This window comes from Coregonus lavaretus (assembly GCF_964263955.1).
Source record: "Coregonus lavaretus genome assembly, chromosome: 12".
Classification (NCBI taxonomy): domain Eukaryota; kingdom Metazoa; phylum Chordata; class Actinopteri; order Salmoniformes; family Salmonidae; genus Coregonus; species Coregonus lavaretus.
Genome location: NC_139999.1, coordinates 19464693 through 19485195, shown reverse-complemented (window position 1 = coordinate 19485195; position 20503 = coordinate 19464693). Strand labels below are relative to the sequence as shown.

The 20503-nt window shown below is 42.9% G+C and overlaps 1 protein-coding gene across 2 annotated transcripts; it reads right to left on the bottom strand.

Annotated features, from left to right (window-relative positions):
• Positions 1-245: 245 nt before the first annotated feature.
• Positions 246-17549, bottom strand: LOC311138079 (MYND-type zinc finger-containing chromatin reader ZMYND8-like). 2 transcript variants are annotated; one of them, XM_084172736.1, is made up of 21 exons: positions 17461-17549; positions 10398-10468; positions 9901-10052; positions 8771-8992; positions 8410-8523; positions 7228-7293; positions 6770-6862; positions 6585-6672; positions 6439-6494; positions 6278-6355; positions 6027-6142; positions 5023-5534; positions 4637-4780; positions 4275-4430; positions 3623-4156; positions 3019-3519; positions 2678-2877; positions 2267-2347; positions 2079-2157; positions 1678-1917; positions 246-1550 (listed from the first exon to the last, which is right to left on the bottom strand). In XM_084172736.1, exons 1-21 carry the CDS (start codon positions 17472-17474, stop codon positions 1378-1380), a joined length of 3690 nt encoding a protein of 1229 aa, XP_084028862.1. In that variant the 5' UTR covers positions 17475-17549; the 3' UTR covers positions 246-1377. The 2 variants fall into 2 exon arrangements, with proteins under 2 accessions (XP_084028862.1, XP_084028863.1); XM_084172737.1 differs by lacking the exon at positions 7228-7293.
• Positions 17550-20503: the final 2954 nt, after the last annotated feature.

The following is a 20503-nucleotide window of genomic DNA, read 5'->3' as shown; positions in this document are numbered from 1 at the left end:
GGGAGCTGTTGTGGGGGGTTAAACTCAAGGGCACAACGACAGGCAATGGCATCTAGGATTTGATACCTAGATGACATTGCAGCTCACTTCCCGTCAGATTTTTGTAGGCACACTTGTACTCCAAATCAAAATTCGAGGTCACACAGTACAAAAATGGTGCCATCAGAGCCCTGCTGCTACCTTGTTGAATAGCTCTCAGCCCAAGGTCTTTATGATATAATAATAATGGTATTTTGTCAAGGTCAAACAGTTTCAGAACATACTTTATTTACAGAATGTAAACAAACAAGACATTAAATACAACAGAGTTAATTTAGTCTCTTCTCTATACAGGGAGGAATTATTCCATTACAGTAGATTGTAGGGAAATAGTTTGTGAAAATCAAATGGCATTTCCATTTGCTCTCAGATGAGTGGATGTGTAGTAGAGCGCTCAAACCGGACATACAAAGACTTGTTCGCTGTAGTCTATCATTTTCAACCAGATACATTTACGTTTTTGAATCATGTGGCAGACACATTGAAAAATGTAACAGCCTTCAAAATGTTGTCGTGTATTCTGTTACCTCTCAAAAACTAGGCCTGTGTTTGCCATAAATATGGTTTATTTTTCAGTGACAACATGCAGAAATAGGAATCAGGACAAATGGCGGTTGCATTATGATGAACACGAGTCCCAAGGGAGGAAAGAAAAACATTCCGAAATGGAAAAGCCTCATAACTATCTTTAAACCATATCTTAATTCAACAGGCAGTGCATTGTACATTATCTCTGCAATAAACTGTAGGCAACATTCTGGTATAAATAATAAATAAATTAACATACACAATTGTAGAAAAAAATAAATTAACCGACATTTGTGTCAACACTCATCTGAAGCCATGTTCCATTCTTGTCCGTTCACATTGAGTTTGGTCATGTGGGCGATCATTGACCAAACTGTCCAGTACCAAAACGTATTATGCACTCCCAATAAATGTTTATTAATATTACAGATAATAGATACACTTTCTGAAACTTTCTATACAGCTTACTCACACACCCACTCCTGAAATTTAGCCATGAACAGCTGCTTCTCTATGAGTTTGCTAAGGGAGTGTAATGTAATGTGACAGTGATTGCGAGAACAGGTGGCGCCCTCTTGTGGTTACTTGTCCTATAGTACATTGGACATTCATCTCCTGGACATTCAAGTAAATATACTTGAGATGGAGAAGGATGATTGTAGCTTTTCGGGAAAAATGTAATTCTGGTCATTAACCAAAAATAAAGCCTTTGGATTACTCCAGAACAGCAGCTTGAAAAGAGAAAGTGTCGATAGTTTTATGTTACAGGTTGAAGTGCAATAACTCAATGGTTGGGACAAGGGCTCAGTGTTAGGAAAGACTAACAGTGACATTGTCCTTGCTTTTCTCCACGTTAGAGTCTTTGTCTGTGGGGGCAGATGCTGTCATTCCTCTGGGAGAAGTTTGACCACTGGACTGTCCTGAGGCTTTGTTTGGGCCGTCTGCCGTGGACCCCGACTCAGGCTCTTGCTGTGAGGCTGTCGCTACAAAAGAGAACAGAAATATATAACTATACAATTGTAAGAAAATTGATACCTGTAGTCAGATGGATTCAATGTTCTTTAACTAATATAAATTCAGCTTTGAATATGGCTGGTGTGTGTGCGTTACCTGATTGTGTGCAGGACTTCATGTGTTCTGGCCAATGGGCTTGCTGGCAGGGGTAGTCACAGTAGCTGGTGTTCCAGCAGCAGTAGAATATGGCCTCCTTCTTGCAGTTGGCACACCATTGCTTCTTCTTGGTCTCATCTACCACCTGTTGTTTCTCCACCTCCATCTGCTTCTTCACCTCCGCCATCAATCGCTCCCTCTCCTGCTCCAGACTTTGCCTCATCTCCGCCATGGTTAACTCTGCACATGCACACACAGACAATACCATAACCTTCTCCGTAGAATAACGCCATTACTTCTCCTTAGTCAATGACATCCATTGTTATACTGAGAGACAGTCCTTGACCCAGATTTATCTGGGTCATCTGCAGTTGAAGCTAGAGTAATGCAAAGGTCCTTACCTAGATTGTGCTTCATTTCTGACAGCTCCTGCTGATGAAGCCACTGCAGTTTTTCTATTTCAATTCTCAATCGTCTAATCTGTGTGGGAGAGACAAGGACATACACTCAGACTCCCCAGAGTCATACAGCTAGCTATTATAGGCATGGTGGTATTCAGTCCCTCTGAGGGCGACCAGCAAATACCTACCTCTGCTAATGTGTTCCCTGAAGTGCTTTTGGAAAGGTCTGTGTACAGCTCAGTCACCGTCCCTTTGATTGTATCCATTATCTGAGGAAAAAGGAGACCTGAAGCAAAACCTTTTTCAGAAGTAAGCTTTATACAATCTTTTGAATGCAGACCCATCACACTCTTTTGAGTACCCAAGAGACCAATGACTAATCATAACTTCATTAAATGCAGATGACATATAATAAAAAAAGCATATTTTGATTGGTTGAGAATCTTTATCTAACTGCCATATGTAAAGTTGTCCCCCAAAAGTGTGCATGCTTTAATAAGCCCTGCTCCAAGTCCCAAACCATAATAATATACTGATAGTGTAGTATACAGTCTTCAGCTTGTTTACTCTGGCCATCGATCCAAGCCTTGCATACTTACTTTATTAGTGTACTTGGCGATGTCAGCTGCTACATCTGCTGATGCGGTGGGGATCTGGAAGTCCCCTGCCATGGAAGAGGTGGTGGAGGGGCCACTTCCTACTCCGGGGGCTGCCATCATGGCCACAGAGGGTGGGGTACTGGTCACCAGGGTAACAGACGACGTGGACGTATTGAGCGGAGGGTCTTTCTTCTGGACAGCTAGAGTAAACAACAAGAATCAAAACTAAATCAGTGACATCACAGCGATGTTTTTTAGTCCTGCAGTTGCCCTCAAATAGTTTTTTTGCTGTGTCCATTTTCTCTGTAGTGTGCTAATTATCAACTAATACTGTGGTGTACCTTTGACAGATTGCCTGGTCTGATACCGCGTGCTTTGGGAAGGTTGCTGTGGCAATGAGGAAGAGGTTGCAGATGCTGGCGTTTGCGGCATTGTTTGTGTCTGTGGCTGGCCTATTGATGCTGCCTGCAGCTGAGGTGTATCTGGCTGCTGATTCTGTTGCTGCCGCTGCACCTTCTGCATGTGCCACTTCTGGGAGGAAGTCTGGAACTTGTTGGTGGGGTTCCACACCACCGCCCGCTGCACCACCGGGACAGTCTCCCTGGGCAGCAGAGGGCGCTGTTTCTTCACTGCTGTGGTGGCGGAGGAGGCTGTGATCGGGGCCGTCGGTAGTGTGGCATTGGAGAGGGTGGTAGGGGCGATGGTGGTGGAAGAGGCAGTAGTGAAGGACACCATGTTTAGAGGGATGGCTAGTGGAGAATGTGATAAATCTTTCACACTGGGGGTTAAGGAAGGGGCTGTGTTGTTTTGAGATGGCGTAAGGGAACTTGACAGGGCTTTACCTACAATGGAAAGAATATTAATTAATAACAGCATCGGTTTTGGTTAAACTTTTTTCTCGCTTTCATATTTTATCAACTAGTGGTAGAGAACAGGAGGACTCACCCTCTGTCTTATTGGCTGGTGGATCTTTGGTGGCGCATGAATCGTTCCTACGCCTCTTCCTGTCTCTGCCCCCCTGGTCCTCCCCCAGGTCAATCACCAGCTCCCTCTCAGAGTCTGAGTCGTCCACCAGAGAGGGCTGCCTGGCCTCCTGCTTCACCTGGTGCTTCTCTCTGGATGCCGGGGACACTGGGGCTCCTTTGGCTTTCTCTGGGGTCTCTTTGTTCGAGTCTACACCCTGCTTCTCTTTAGATGAGGATTCAGAGAGGGTAGATGGTGCCCCCGCATCCCCCATGGTTACCGTGGCAGTTGCTGGCCCCTTTGTTTTGACCTCGTTTTGGCTGGGGGGCAGGGGGTCTTTGGATCCCCTCTTGAAAGGGTCCTTCTCGCCCTTGTCATTGGCCTTTGTGTGCTGGCCCGCCTTCGGTTTGTGTTCCTCGTCGCTGGCGTCACTGTCACTCGAATCTGATTTATCAGAGTCGTCTGAGTCGCTGTGTTCCACTCCTTTATACACGTCCTCAGAGATCTCATCTATACCTGTACACAGCAGAGGGGAAATTGGGGGAAATGTATAACGTCAACGATTTTTTGGGTTGTTTTCATACAAATGGACTAACTGAAAACAAAGTAGTTGAGTGGTGCCGCTATCACTCACCCAGCTGGGCCTTGCAGCTCTCAATGGTTTTGTCCAGGTTTAGCTGGAAGCGGCTCCTGATCTGTCTCTTGGGTGAGGTGAGGACTGGTGGTGCCCCCTGCTGCTGCTGTACAGTCTCACTCAACTCCTTTAGATCCATCTCGGCTTTGCTACGGTCTGAAAGGCCAGCACACAAGATCACAAACAATGTTATTGACTGGTTGAAATCAGCTCCAATCACTAGACCTAGTAGGAATGCCTCTACATATGGTTAAGGTATATGTATATGGTTTTGCTGTCATGAAGCCTTTCCCAGGTGTGCTAAACAGGTGAGCTTTGAAGATGATTGTGGTGTGACTGAGGGCAGGTGTGTGGCAGCTCACCCAGGTTGAGGTTAAGGATGCTCCCTGTGGGAGTTGCTTTCTCCTGCTTGGGGACGAGAGGCAGAGCAGGATCCTGGGAGTGGAACGGTTTAGGGCTGTCATTGGTACCAGAGGCAGGACCAGGTCGAGTGGAAGCAGGTGATGCTGTGGAGAGAGTAAGATATCTATATCTATCACAGTCATGCTCTTCTTCGGATCTTAATTTAAGAGGTAGGTTTAAAAAAAAAACTTCTATGGCAATTGTACGTTGAAGAAATCAACATGCCCCGTGTTTACAGTGCTTGATTTATACCGAAAACCAGAGTCTAGGTCACTGTTACAGTATATTCCATATTCCCCTAGGACTTCTACTCCAGACTGTCAGAGAGGCAGTGTGCAGTACCTACCTGCGCAGTCCATGGACTCCTCCCCAGCACTGTAGTGGCTGACTGGGGCTCTAGCCTGGCCCTTGTCTGGTGTGTCCTGCTCTCCATCAGAGCCTGTGTGAGCAGAGGAGTTGGTGCTCATGGGCGAGCGGGGCATATCTGTTAGGGAGATCCTCCTGCCTGTACTCCCTACAGCTCCACTCATGCCCCCGCCCCCGCCAGACAGCATGCTCCTGGCCAAGGGCATCTTGGGAGATGCAGTCATGTCGAAGTTGAACTTGATCTTCTCCTGCTTCTCGGGCCGGACAGAGCCGGACGAGGGGTTGGCGGGATCCAGCAGCATTTGGTACTGGTTGTCAGGGGTGTAGGGTGTCCGGAAGGGGGCGTAGTTGAACACTCCAAACTTCTTCCTCATGTTCTCCACGTAGACCTCCATCTCCTGCATGGCACTGTTGAAGATGCTCTTAGTCTTCTTCACAGAGAAGGGAATCTCCCTGGACATGAGGTAGCAGTTGTTTAAGGGGACCCACGCCCTGGAAGGTGAAGAAACATAATACAACTCAACAGCTGGATAGAGACGGAGGATAGAGACGGAGGATAGAGACGGAGGATAGAGACAGAGGATAGAGACAGAGGATAGAGACAGAGGATAGAGACAGAGGATAGAGACAGAGGATAGAGACAGAGGATAGAGACAGAGGATAGAGACAGAGGATAGAGACAGAGGATAGAGACAGAGGATAGAGACAGAGGATAGAGACAGAGGATAGAGACAGAGGATAGAGACAGAGGATAGAGACAGAGGATAGAGACGGAGGATAGAGACGGAGGATAGAGACGGAGGATAGAGACAGAGGATAGAGACAGAGGATAGAGACAGAGGATAGAGACGGAGGATAGAGACGGAGGATAGAGACGGAGGATAGAGACGGAGGATAGAGACGGAGGATAGAGACAGAGAGCTGTGAAATACCAAATGTACTGATGAGTATAAGTGACATAGTTAAGTACCAAAGGGGAATTACCTGTCGTGTTGCCCGAAGAAACGAGCATCCACCTGCCCGTCTTTGTCCCGCAGTGCTTTGGCAGGCCAGAATGGAAACCCCTTCAGCTTGGCCCACACCAGAGGGTGAGGATTACTCTGAGCAAAGGAAACAGGAAGACTAGTTATCATACAGAGGCCATTATACAGATCACATTCAGTATACACAAGGTACTACAATTAAAATGTATGACTCGTTTAGCACAAGCTTTGATTTTAAGTAACTGAACTCACGCATGGCTCACAGAACCAGTTGTCTCTCTTTTGGCAAGCTGATAGATAGCACTCCGGACAGACCTCAATCTCATTCATCTAAAATAGAAGAATCATTGTACGTGTAAGAAGAGTCTCTTCTGAAGGCCTGAAAGAATCTTTGACTGCATACCCATACTGACCTCATGTTCACAGATTTTCACTATGACTTTAGCTGTGGCAGTGAGCTTATGATTGCCTAAAATAAGAAGGTCACAGTGAGTAATCATTACAAACCAGTTTTTGATAACCAGTAAAAATCCATTGCAATCAAAACAAGGACACCGACCTCCATTATAAATTATGCAGTTGTGTAAAATCCATTTCACATCTGCCAAGAAAGCTTCAGTACAGCCATACATTTTCTTTTTTGTATTCTGGAAAAATAAAATAGAAAAGGTCAGTGATCAACAACTGGTGAGGTTTGGTATTGTAGTTCTAACCCCAAAGAAGGAAGGACATCACATTTCTAACCTTCTCTAATGTACAGAGGTCCATGGCGTGAAATATATACTCTGCGTAGTCCGGATGCTGTTCCAGAGATACTGGTTTCTGGAAAGGTTCAGTCTGGAGAAGAGACAAAATAAACGTGCACAGTGAATTAACCTTCATATTCCAATTCCAAATTGGCCTCACTTAGGCCAAATCCTAACTTGAGACACACTCATAGCTAAAACTTTAATGTAAATATATAATTGCAATCAATTCAAGATTTAGGTTAAGATTTCAATTGCTTGAAATCGCATCTCAATTTAGGATTCAGCCTTCACTGCATGACCTCCACCACCACAACACACACACACTCTACCACCCCAGGACAGACAATAGCAACTAAAAACAGACAAACAAAACAAAAATAACACTCCAAACAGGAGGAAAATAACAGGGGGGAAATATGATTAGGTCTTTTTTTAGTGTGTTTGTTTGATTACCCAATTAAAAGCCTTTCTCTGCGTGGCGCCTGCATGGGGGGAGTGAGATGACGAGCGTGGTTGGTCCTGAAAAAGAGTAAGAGGGGCAACTGTATCCTCACTACACCACCGCTTTACAAACTGGACCCTTGGTTCAATGGTTCCTTTCCTCTTTATGCCATTGTAGAGGAGAGGACTGGCTAAAACAGGCTTGGGTGGTTTAGTGTTGTTAGAGCACCCTTACTTATGGCTTACCATTTTGTAACCAGAACACCAAAGGATACTTCAGACTTTGAGTACAGTAAATAAGTTCCCAGTGTATTGGGGAAGGAGCAATGGACCTCATCAATGATGGACACAAAACCATGAGAAAGCATTGAGCGGTCTTAAAAATCAGACCATATAAACAAGCACACGACCATTCCATTGAGTTCTGTTCACTCACATTGGAATTACACAAAACATTAGGAACTCCTACCTAATATTGAGTTGCACCCCCTTTGCCCTCAGAACAGCCTCAATTCATCAGGGCATGGACAACAAGGTGTTCCACGGGGATGCTGGCCCATTTTGACCCCAATGCTCCCCACAGTTGTGTCAAGTTGGCTGGATGCCCTTTGGTGGTGGACAATTTTTTATAAACACGGGAAAGTGTTGAGCGTGAAAAACCCAGCAGCATTGCAATTCTTGACACTCAAACCAGTGCGCCTGGCACCTACTACCATACCCTGTTCAAAAGCACTTACATCTTTTGTCTTGGCCATTCACCCTCAGAATGGCACACATAAACAATCCATGTCTCAATTGTCTCAAGGCTTAAAAATCCTTCTTTAACCTGTCTCCTCCCCTTCATCTACACTGAAGTGGATATTATTTAACAGGTGACATCAATAAGGGATCCTAACTTTCACCTGGATTCACCTGGTCAGTCTATGTCATTGAAAGATGTTCCTAATGTTTTGTACATTCAGTGTTTATGATTTTTACTAACACTGATCTCTCTATTCTTCAACAGTTCTATATCTACTGTCAAAACAATTAGTCAATAACAACAGTTAGAAAAGGTAGAAATAAGTAGTTATTCCATGACAATGAGGGGAGGGTGAAAGCAGAAGCACAAGCCTTTGGAATATGTACCCTATATACAGTTGATTTAGAATGTTACTGATCAGTCAGTTGGAGGAGGGAGGTCAGTGCACTTACACCTGGCTGTTTCATCTTCTGGAGTGCAAACTTTAGCAGGTATGACAGCTGGTCTATTGTTAGCATCGTCATTGCTTTACTCTGAGTCTCTATGCACTCTGCAACTGTTATTTTCTGAAAGAAAAGAGGTAGATATTTTGTTAGCAAGATGTATATTGCCATTTCAAAAGGATATTCCCAGTATCAAGCCTCATTTTACTACCATGACCACATCTTATACCAACATGATCAGAATTTCTTGTAACTCCATAAAATATGGATGTCTGTCATCATAGTCCGGCCTCAACCCCCAGCATTTTAAAGTTCTAAAGTTGTCTTCCTGGTAGACAACTGCTTTTCGGTCCCACCCACAAGCGAGTACCTCACACTCAGGGCAGAACCAGTCACCCTCGGGCTCTGCGGGTAGTTTGAGGCACTTGGCGTGGTACACCCTCGGGCAGAGCTCACAGCAGAGCACCTGGCCCTCGCGGTGGCACAGCCAGCAGTAGAAGTCATTCCTGCCGTCCTGCGGCACAACATCAACAGGGTCTGTGGTGAGTGTTGGCTGCTTCACATAGTAAAAGGGACCATGTCTTAGTTCTGACTGAAATGCAGGCAAGAGAAAGAGAATGTAGGGGGTTTCAAAATCAGGTGTGAGATTACATGAGCAGCACAGCAGACATGAAAAAAATAAAAACAAAACAATAAAAAAATATGGTTTCTAAAAAGACAATCTACATTTACATTTTAGTCATTTAGCAGACGCTCTTATCCAGAGCGACTTACAGTTAGTAAGTGCATACATTTTCTATACATAATCTACATAGTAACTGTCCAAAACACAGACTGCTTAGAACCCTGTGTTGCAACATAAGGCATTAAAACATTGATTAATTGACCGTACCTGGTATCAGACTGGAAGAGAATCATTACTGTAGATTACATTACAAATTCCCCTTCAAAAGGTCAAGACAGTGAAAAGGATCAGTTTGAGAAACTAGCCTTTAGTATCACTTACTGATTGGATCTGAAAAGCAGTCTGTGTTTTGATCCACACCTGTTACTTTTTTGCATTGAGACAAGCGTTGATCCATGGCTTATAAGCCAAGGTTGCTATTGTAATTGACCATTTATAAAGCTGATAAAAGTGCTAATCATTAATAGTCTCAGTGTGTGAGCAACGGCCGAAGCATCACCAATCACTTGATTTTAGTAGGCAAAATTAGTAAAACAAGCATGCAAACACATTAATGAAACAATTATTTAGATAATCTTTTTACATAGTATTAGGACATATAGGCTTACTGTAGCACTATAAGAAAAGATAAACCCCTGGTGTCACAAACATCAAATAGTCCCCTGGCATACCAAAAGACTCAATTGGAACAGAAAATGTTATACATAGGTTTTTTAGTAGGATATATTTCAGTGTAACAGAAACCCAGCAGCTTCTGAAAGCGCAACAGTGTGAGCACAGAGGAGCAGGGAGGGGAGTGGAAGGGGAGGTCGCACCTGGTCTTTACTGCTGCTGACCGCTCCTGGTTTCTTCTTCTTTTTGACCGGGCTGGGGGAAGTCTCAGCCGGGGAGTGACCATTAGATGAGTGAGGGGGGCTGGACACCTTGCGTTTCTGGGCCGCCCGCTCTACTGACCCAGGGTCTGAAACTGTAGGGAGGGGTCAAAGGTCAGGCAAACCAACATGACAGATGTATTATTTCCCAGAAGAAGGTGCATGTACTGGCCATAGAACAGTAGATGTTCATTGTTTTCATACAGTACAGCAGATAAAAACAAGTTACCATAGTGATAAGACATGACAGCGATATGAACAGAAGCAGCACATTAGCCTCCATCTTGTGTGATTCAGCTCTGTACCAAACACACACATACAGTAGCCTACACTCAAAATGGGAGCAATAAAATAAAGCCTTTCACCACCACCACATACTGCCCGCAGGCATAGGCTTAAATAGGTGATAGTACAGCTCAGCTTTCAGTGTTTTTTCTCACCTTTGGATCGTGTAGAGATCTCCATCCCCTCTACTGTATCCGACTCAGTCTTCACCTCCTCCTCAGCCAAACTGGCAGAGAAAAGAGATGCACTATCAATGCCCTGTTATGACAACACCTACAGAAAAAGACTCCCAACATATATCATTTCATCCAATGCCTTTTTACAGTTTGACTCTCAATATGTTTACACCAGACATTGCTTCATCCACAGTATGTTCAGTATGCACGTGGTTTCGCAACACCATCTACTAAGTAACAATCATAAATCACACTGTATAAAAGCATCTGCTGAAATACTTGTGTGTAAATGTAAAACCAAGGTCTCACAAATCTTATTTGTGTGGATCTAGTATCATTTTCAGAGGAAAGACAATCCCGTCTGGCTGTAAAGGTCTGCTTCAACACTGACTCACACTCTCAGTCTCACTACAATGGGGTTATTCTTAGAGTGAGAGTACATTTGGCCCGGAGGCAAACTCTGTCTAAACCAATCCTGACTGGACACAGACACACACTGTTCGCTTTGGTGCAGAGGTATCATAAATCTACAGGCTATGGCCAGCAAGAGTCCCTCTCTTATTGGGAGAAGGAAAATGTCTAGTAAAGCAGTTAAGAGTTCCAGAGTGTGAAACTGACAGAATGTGATTAGTCTAGAAGGTCACCAATCATCCGTCAGTGCCTCAGAACAATGTCCCAGGGATTAGATTTGCTTTTCTAATGCTTTTCATACATTGCTTTTCATACATTTCATAACATGGGGTTGAATCCTATCTACACATGAACTCAAACCCATAAATCATGAATTGATGTCAAAAGGGGATTTCTCAAATGGACAAATTACACACAGAGACACATCTTATCTACTGGAAATGACTGGGCATGGATGTTATGTAACTAACTGTTATGTAACTAACAGCTAAATGTGTTCTAGTTTCAAACTCAACATGTAGTCATTCCATATGATTTCAATCACTTTCTTATTGCACCCCTTTTGATTTGAACGAAACCTTCCATACATCTTTGCCCATGGTAGAAAGGTACTTTTTGAACCTGAACACCAAAACATTCAGGAGAAAGAGGTGCTCAAAGTTTTCCCATTTTGCATACCCCACCATACCATGAGACATCCATGTCTTCACTGAAAAAGATAAAGGGTTGAGTTTGATATAATTTGAAAGCTTACAAACAGGGTTGTGAAACTGTTTTATGATTTATTGAAAGAAATTGATTAAAATGTTTTTAATAAAAACAGTCATTTTTTCAGCAATTACCAAAAAATGCGTAAACGGATGTTTTTCTTGTTTATATACACTATATATGCAAAAGTATGTGGACACCCCTTCAAATTAGTGGATTCAGCTATTTCAGCCACACCCGTTGTTGACATGTGTATAAAATCGAGCACACCACCATGCAATCTCCATAGACAAACATTGGCAGTGGAATGGCCTTACTGAAGAGCTCAGTGACTTTCAACCGTCATAGGATGCCACCTTTCCAACAAGACACAGCCCTTCTGAAATTAGCCCACTCAACTACCTCATCCCCATATTGTTATTTATTTTGCTCATTTGCACCCCAGTATCTCTATTTGCACATCATCTCTTGCACATCTATCATTCCAGTGTTAATACTAATTGTAATTATTTTGCACTATGGCCTATTTATTACCTTACCTCCATAACTTGCTACATTTGCACACACTGTATATATATTTTCTGTGGTATTTTTGACTTTATGTTTTGTTTTACCCCATATCTAACTCTGTGTTGTTGTTTTTATCGCACTGCTTTGCTTTATCTTGGCCAGGTCGCAGTTGTAAATGAGAACTTGTTCTCAACTGGCTTACCTGGTTAAATAAAGGTTAAATAATAAAAAATTACAAAATCAGTTTGTCAAATTTCTGCCCTGCTAGAGCTGCCCCGGTCAACTGTAAGTGCTGTTATTGTGAAGTGGAAACGTCTAGGAGCAACAACAGCTCAGCCGCAAAGTGGTAGGCCACACAAGCTCACAGAACGGGACGGCCGAGTGCTGAAGCGTGTAGCGCGTAGAAATCAACACTCACCAGTTCCAAACTGCCTCTGAAAGCATCAGCACAAGAACTGTTCGTCGGGAGCTTCATGAAATGGGTTTCCATGGCCGAGCAACCGCACACAAGCCTAAGATCACACCATGCGCAATGCCAAGCGTCGGCTGGAGTGGTGTAAAGCAAACCGCCATTGGACTGGAGCAGTGGAAATGCGTTCTCTGGAGTGATTAATCAAGTTTCACCATCTGGCAATCCGACGGACGAATCGGTTTGGCAGATGCCAGGAGAATGCTACCTGCCCAAATGCATAGTGCCAACTTTAAAGTTTGGTGGAGGAGGAATAATGGTCTAGGGCTGTTTTTCATGGTTCGGGCTAGGCCCCTTAGTTCCAATGAAGGGAAATCTTAACCCTACAGCATACAATTACATTCTAGACGATTCTGTGCTTCCAACTTTGTGGCAACAGTTTGGGGAAGGCCCTTTCCTGTTTCAGCATGACAATTCCCGTGCACAAAGTGAGGACCATACAGAAATGGTTTGTCGAGATCGGTGTGGAAGAACTTGACTGGCCTGCACAGAGCCCTGATCTCCACCCCATCGAACACCTTTGTGATGAATTGGAACACCGACTGCGAGCCAGGCCTAATCGCCCAACATCAGTGCCCGACCTCACTAATGCTTGTGGCTAAATGGAAGCAAGTCTCCACAGCAATGTTCCAACATCTAGTGGAAAGCCTTCACAGAAGAGTGGAGGCTGTTATAGCAGCAAAGGGGGGACCAACTCCATATTAATGCCCATGATTTTGGAATGAGATGTTTGACGATCAGGTGTCCACATACACTACATTACCAAACGTATGTTGTAGCTCAGACCCTATTTTACATAATCTGAGGTGTTTGTGTTGTAGAGATAATAGAATAGACATTCACATTCAAGTTGACATTCGACAATGGGTGGACCAGAGGCCATCTTTCTAGTAGTAATTGGAAGTTAAAGTTTCAATTCAATTTAAATGTAAATGGCGTACCACCTAGATTGCAGGGGTCTGTAGGGATAGATCCACAATTTCTATGGTTGAAATGACACCCACCCTGCATTCAAGAAAATGCTGCGTCTCAACCAATGGCGGGCACAACACAAACACTTCAGATGATGTAAAATAGGGTTTAAGATACATTTTCGAAAATGACAAAAATCTGAGTTGATGCCTTTTTAAATAAATTACGTTAAAGCTTAAAAAATGACAATTGTTTAAACACATTTTTTTCAAGAAATCATAGAATAGTTTGACAAACCTGTTGGTAATCTTAAAATGATATCAAACTCAACCGTTCCCATCACACATGAATCCTGAGCCCACAACCATTGGGCCCCAAGACCTACTGAGACATCAAAGGCTGAACTGAGGCCAGGGGCAATGGAGAACCATCAGCTCTACAACTGCATGGTGACTACAATGCCATGGTCATTACCCTCTAAAATGAGACTACCCCAGTCTCATGCACTTTATATCCCCCAAGAGAGAAGCAACTCAAACATTCCTGTTTCATTGTCTTGAACAAACACAGTCCCAGCCTTATGCATACACATCATTTAAATGCACACTTCCTTGAATTAAAAAAAAAAGGTACTTTTTGGGAATGCCACTACTTAATAAGAAAACTGTCAAACAGGTTTTACGCAGTATCAGCTCAAAATGAACATCCTTGTTTTTTCAGACAACAATGTGTCGATCCCCTTGTTTCAGAAATTGTTTTTTACGCCACGGCACAAGCTACTGTCTCACAGCTCAGATAGGTTCCATTTCACCAGCTTTTTATTTAGCTCTTGGAGAGAGCAGCATAATTAGAATGCGAGAGTGCCAGATACAAAGATAGCAGCTCCCTGTTAGAGAAGCATATGTAGTCCCTTTTCCACCATTTCTTTATCACCCCTCTCTGTCTCTCTCTTCTCCATGTCGGGGGCAGAAAATGACAGACAGAGCACTGGCTTTACTGGCCTCCACCTCTGATAAAGGCTTTCAGCACAGACAGAGAGTCTGCCTCAGCAACATCCCCTCCTCCTCCGGTCAGATGAGCAGAGTGAAAGAGACAGTGAAAACACACTAAACCAATGCCTACAACACCCTTCTTGTAGATAAAACATTTCAGAAAATACATAATTTTCATTAATATAGTGATATAATCCCTCCCACGCCCTCTCTGACAGAACACCCATGCTTCAATGTAGGAAATTGACAGCATACCTTTTTTTTCTCTATACGCACAGAATACAGATTCTTCAGCCTTTAAAAAAGAAAAAATGCTTTTATTTTTTATTAGTGAGGCCGGTGGGGGATGAGACAAAGATTGGTGCTGAATTTTCCAGAAGGGCCTTGCTCTCCCTGCTGCTCTCTCTGCGATTGTCAATCTTTAACCTCAGCTGTGGACTGCCGATTGGTTTGAGCGCCACACGGAGGTGCCTGATTGGGCGCCTGGCTCAGTGTGCCACACAGGCTCTCTTCTCCCCTATCTCCTCAGACACAGTGCTGCAATGCAGAGAGGATTTCTCCTCACTATCACAAAACCCCTGGAATCAAGTCCCTCAATCCCATATAGTCCTCACTGGCTGTGTGCATTTTCTAAAACATGGGGGATGCAGTTACACAGGCAGAGAGGGAGCGTATCAGATTCCCTCCCTCTCCCTCCACAGCTCTGAGGCAGTGTGTGTGGCGTCCATTTTGAAGACATTCCCTCCTTGCCTGCCTGCTGAGCACACTGCGCACACACGGCTCCAGCCGAGGCGAGCTGCTGTAGAGATCACACACAGCTTACCAGTAGACCGGCTCACAGGAATGCAGGAAGGGCCTTACACTGAGCACAAAGACAGGGCTGAAAAGCAGGCCTCAGAATCAAAATGGACGGCTGTGGTTAAGACTGGAGAACATGCTGCCAACACCCTTTTCCCAGTCCAACACTTTCCTACTGGCTTTACTTCTGGACCTTTACAATGTGTCTATACTTGTAACCAACAGTGGTATTGCTATTACTTACTTTATTCTGCCAGTGCCACTTTGAACCATAATCTTGATTTGTTGTTAAATAAATACTAATGCTGCCATTAAAAAGATTGATTGACAAAAACAATGATGGTTTAACATGGAGAACAAATCTGAATGACATGAAGATCGTTAGAAAAGGTCAGACTACTCAGGTGTGGTGAATAATTAATCAAATGTGCCAGCATGAATTGGTTTTCTTGTTTGAACCATTAGTGTAAAGCAGAGTCAGTTGTAGCTCTAGAAAACCCTTCAGCTCGCCCACAGCCGGCCATGTGAACTACAATTCTGACGCCGTATTACAAACATCAATAATCATCGCTTGTTAAGCGGTTTTCGAAACGTATGGCCCTTATCTTTCATTTCAGCGATAAAGAATCTTTCAAATAAAAAAGATACACTAACGTTAGCAGATTTGCACAGATCCATACACTGTGTGTGCCTCCAGTTTACGAACTACACTTCCTCCCCAGTTACGCTTACAAACAGGTGCACGCTAGATAGCTAATTAGCACAGGTGGTCACCTTTGTCTTCCGTTGGACTTCCTTAAACAAGCGCTGTAACGTGGCGATATGGCCATGTTGGAACACTAATAAAAGGTGTGTAGTAATTTAACCTTTTGTGTTTAGTAAAGTTTTTCTCGCTGATATGAAATATATGTTCCTTATGTTTCCAAAACCATACCGCAAGCGATTAGTGTTAACTTTTACAGCAAGTGGCAGGGTTCTTGACAAAAGTCCCCCGAGAAGAAGATACCTTCATCAATGGGTGCTAAAGGTAGTTAGTGTCTATGAATGGGCTAAGTCGGTGGCAGCACCTCAAATCCTCATGCCAGACAGGAATGAAAAGATTAAGGGCATTACCAAAGACCATTCACAAAAAGGCACTGGATGAAAAGGTTTGCTCTCCAGTCAATTCATTAAGAACCATTGTAGGGTAAAAAGTAATGTGCTTTGACTCTGTGAATTTGAGGCAATTGGCGTCACATGCCAGACATTCAGGAATAATATGATAGTTTACATGGTTGTTGACAAAACATATGCCGACATACAGCATTCGTCTATGTGTGCGAATTCTATGAGTTCCACTACAGAATTAAAGATTCTTATATCCTTCTTGGGACAATTATATTTTTCTGGCCAAGGCTGTCTGAAACAGCCCTGCTTTCCTTCGTCAGGCTTCACATGCAAACACCCAGAGTGCCTAGAGCCATTGCACAGAAAGGGGAAGCTCTCTGAAATGGCTGCCACTCCACAGCAAAGAGAAAGCTGTGAACTGAAAGACCATTAGGAAGATTTTCTAGTTGTTCAATACATTTTTATTTTTTTAAACCCAGATAAACCTTGTTCAACAACTCAACATGCTAAAAGAAGAATGCGAGATCTACCCGTAGGTATAAACAGTAGTCTGGAAAAACACTGAGAATATGCCTTTTGAATAGTCGATCTTGTTTGTCCTCAAAGATTGCTTTCCTGCTTAAAAGGGCATACAATCAAAAGCAGTGCCCTGCTCTAATACCACTGAGGCCTAAATCATTTTTGCTGTGCTGTCATTGCTGAGCTGTCTCTTTACCATCTGTTAAATCCACTGGGACCCCCTCTTGAACGTTACAGCTCTCACCTCCCCACACCTTCCATTTTGATTGTACAGGCCTGTGACACAGTCATAAACCCTTACAACCCGACAGCCAAGCCAAACTGATCAATCCTGTTCCTTATTCCAACAGGGATATATTCCTCTTGCCATGCTATATTCTGTAAAAAGGTAGTAAGACAGGCTGACCCCCTATGTGATCAGAGAGACATAACAGGCAGAGGCAGCCTGCTGTGCTGTACTCTGCTCTCCTGCCAGGCTCCACTACTGTGCTGTGGGGACTAGCAGGCTCTCTTCCCCCTCTCTCCCTGAGACAAACCTGTATTCCCGAGGCACAGAACATACACAGTAGCTGGTAGCTTATTAAAGAGGAAGTGAAATAATGAAAATCAAGCTTACCTCTGTGGATGCATGGCTAACAAACTCAGTGTGTTATGTCAATGCTTATTAAAACATGGAGGACAGCCCTCTGTCCTCACCCTGCTCAGAGCACAGCCACGGCTCTCCAGGCTGGCCGATCGGCTGCTAGGATAGAAACCAAGCTGTGAGTGGCCTGCTCGCACTGGCAGGATGTAAGACTGCAGCTGATTGGCTGGGGCATTTCCTGGCTGCTAATCTTTTGTTCTGCACAGGCAGGCAGGAGAAGCGCTGTGGACCTACCAGAGAAACAAGGCCCAAATCACAAAATAAACAATTTCACAGCACAGAACATCCAATAAAACCACATGGTGCTGTAATCCATGCCTGACCCGTCTATATTACAAGGACATTTGGTTGTATTTCACAAAGTACAGCAACAGGAGCATGAATACTGGACAGGCCCAAGACCTCATGTTTCAGAAAAGGCCTTTGTTTCATAGATCTCACCCTTAAGTTAAAACCATCCGCAGTGAGAAAGTGTTGCACAAATACACAAGAGCAAACAAACAGTGAGAGACAGTCAGCGAGGTCGATCTGCAAAGTTTCCTCCTCTTGTAACTGAGATGAACTCCTCCAAAAGCCGACTGAACATCAACACATTACATAACAGTGCAAACAGAGAAAAAAATGTAGATTAATTACTATTTTGAAGACAGAAGTTGACACCAAGTTGTTATGCGCCATCAAATTATAATGTGGTCACATAAAAATATAATTTTTATGAACAGATAAGTGATAGTGTTATCTAATCAAATAAATACATAATTGAAGGAACTTTTTGTGATGCTATGGGTATTTAACCAATTATGTTTATTTGGCAAGTCAGACTAAACAGGGTTTCAAACCTGTACAGTAGGCAATACTATGTTATTATTACCCCCATTAAAACAATACTAGAATTGTGATTTGTCTGCTTTCCTAAGGGACGTTTTCTTTCAAGAAACAGACTAACCTGTTGGCCTATAGCAGAAAGGAGAGATTAAATGAAATATGGGATTAATCAAAAAAAAATATATTCCTCTCTGCATGTTGACAATGTACAGTAGTCCCTGTATTGCCTATGACATTTTATTTTTGCCCTCATCGGCACATTGCATTCACTGAAACTACACAGGGCACCAGTTTATCAACCGTGAGACATTTTGCCTTGTCCCTTTTGCCTGAATAGACAGCTCCATCTTTGGCACTTTGTAGACCATAGACTGTAAAAAATATATATATTAATAGGTTAGGCAGAGCTGCAGCTCTGCCTAACCTGAAGGAGAATAGTGACCTCTTGTGGAACCAAATGTGAAAAGGCATTACTAGGCCAGGCTAATTAGTTCACCTGGTAGCAGTAGGCTAATTGCGAGGGGCTAAATAATTAACTCAAATCTTACTAAGCTAGTTATGAGAATTATTAAATTTGCTGAAAATAGTTATTAATAAGTGTCGCTAGCTATATGAATAAAATACTCACCAAACGTCTCACTTGTAATTAGACTAGGCTATGCCTATTAGTCGACCAACAACAACATTTGAATTGGATTTGAACTCGTTTAGGCAACCGATAGTGCATGGGCGCTAGATCTGCACTATGGGCTGTCAGGCTAGATTTTACGTGCACACTAATAATTCGATATTACACTGATTATGGCAGTAGGCCGAGTATGGAAATAGTTATGTAAACACCCTACTCTGCTTATCTTAATCAAATCGAAGTAAGCATATGCCGATTAAAACACCTGGTTTTCTAAGCAATCTATCGAATTATTAGGACATGGAACACCTTTAATCGGTGTATTCGATCTGCGCATGTGCCCGCCGGTAGCGCAAGACTTCTTCTTCAACGAGAGACGACTCGTTTTCATGCCATGTTTTTCATTGATTAATACGGCACCAAACATGCTAGTTAGATATAAAATTGCTCGACTAATATCTCCTCGGCAAAAACGTCAACATTTATGACAGATTTCTTGAGTTATCTTAGATTAATTCAGACAATGTTGGGGACGTATTCTGGCTACGGCGTCTTAAAATGGACAAACAGTACTATTGCCGCTTTTCTCCTCGTTTTTCAAACTACGGTATTTTCATGCCAGCACACTGCTCTGTTCGCCAGCCGAAGTGAAGCATGCTGAAGCCTTTAACCCTACAATTCACTTAATGATGCCAATATCACGTTGAACATGATGAAATGTGTCCAATAAATTGTATTTAAAAGTCTGTATTAAGTCTGTATCAAATTGTATTCGTCAAGTACACAGTTTACAGCAGGTATAAAAGGTGCAGTGAAACGCTTATGTGCTAGCTCCCTCAACATTGCAGTACAATAATCAATAGTAATAATTACCAAAAGTCACGTAAAAAAATAGCAATTAATTATAAGGTAGTATGCATAGTAATGTAAACTATATACAGTATAGATTATGCATGTGCTATGTCAAGTATGACTGTTACAAATATAAAGTGTCTTGGTAGGGCAGTTGAACAAATAGTAGGATGAATTCGGAATTAGTGGGCCACTTTTTGCATTTCCAACTTCTGTAACCTCTTTCGACATCTATGCAACATATTAGCCCAACATATGATACATTTCTGAAATCCTCAAGATGTTTCATAATCACACAAAATAATTAAATAATGTTGATATCATATTCACAGATGACACACCGAGTCAAAACCATATTTTTAGTTCACATTTGGTAGACTGGGACAGCAGGTTAGATAAACTGGGACACCATTATTATAGTTCTAATTGTACCCCAATGACAATTACATTTTGTGTGATTAGGAAACATTGAGGATTTCATGTATTATGTGTTGGTCTAATATGTTGGATAGATGTCTGAAGAAGTTACAGAAGACAGAAATGAAAAAGTGTCCCACTTTTTCTGAATTCACTCAAATAACAGTACTAATAACAGTACTAAAAAAAAAACATTACAGGATATAGTACTACAAGAACCAGAGCCCTGCATAACCTATGTACAGGGGGGTCCTTAATGTAAACTGGATATCTTTCCTCCATTGGAAAAGCCTA

Bases quoted from the DNA above. Each gene is read 5' to 3' on its own strand.
- LOC311138079 (XM_084172736.1), bottom strand. The intron at 6,356-6,438 runs GTCAGTATGGGT...CTTCTATTTTAG, and splicing joins TGAAAATCTGTGAACATGAG to ATGAATGAGATTGAGGTCTG. The intron at 2,348-2,677 runs GTAAGTATGCAA...CTTTTTCCTCAG, and splicing joins TCGCCAAGTACACTAATAAA to ATAATGGATACAATCAAAGG.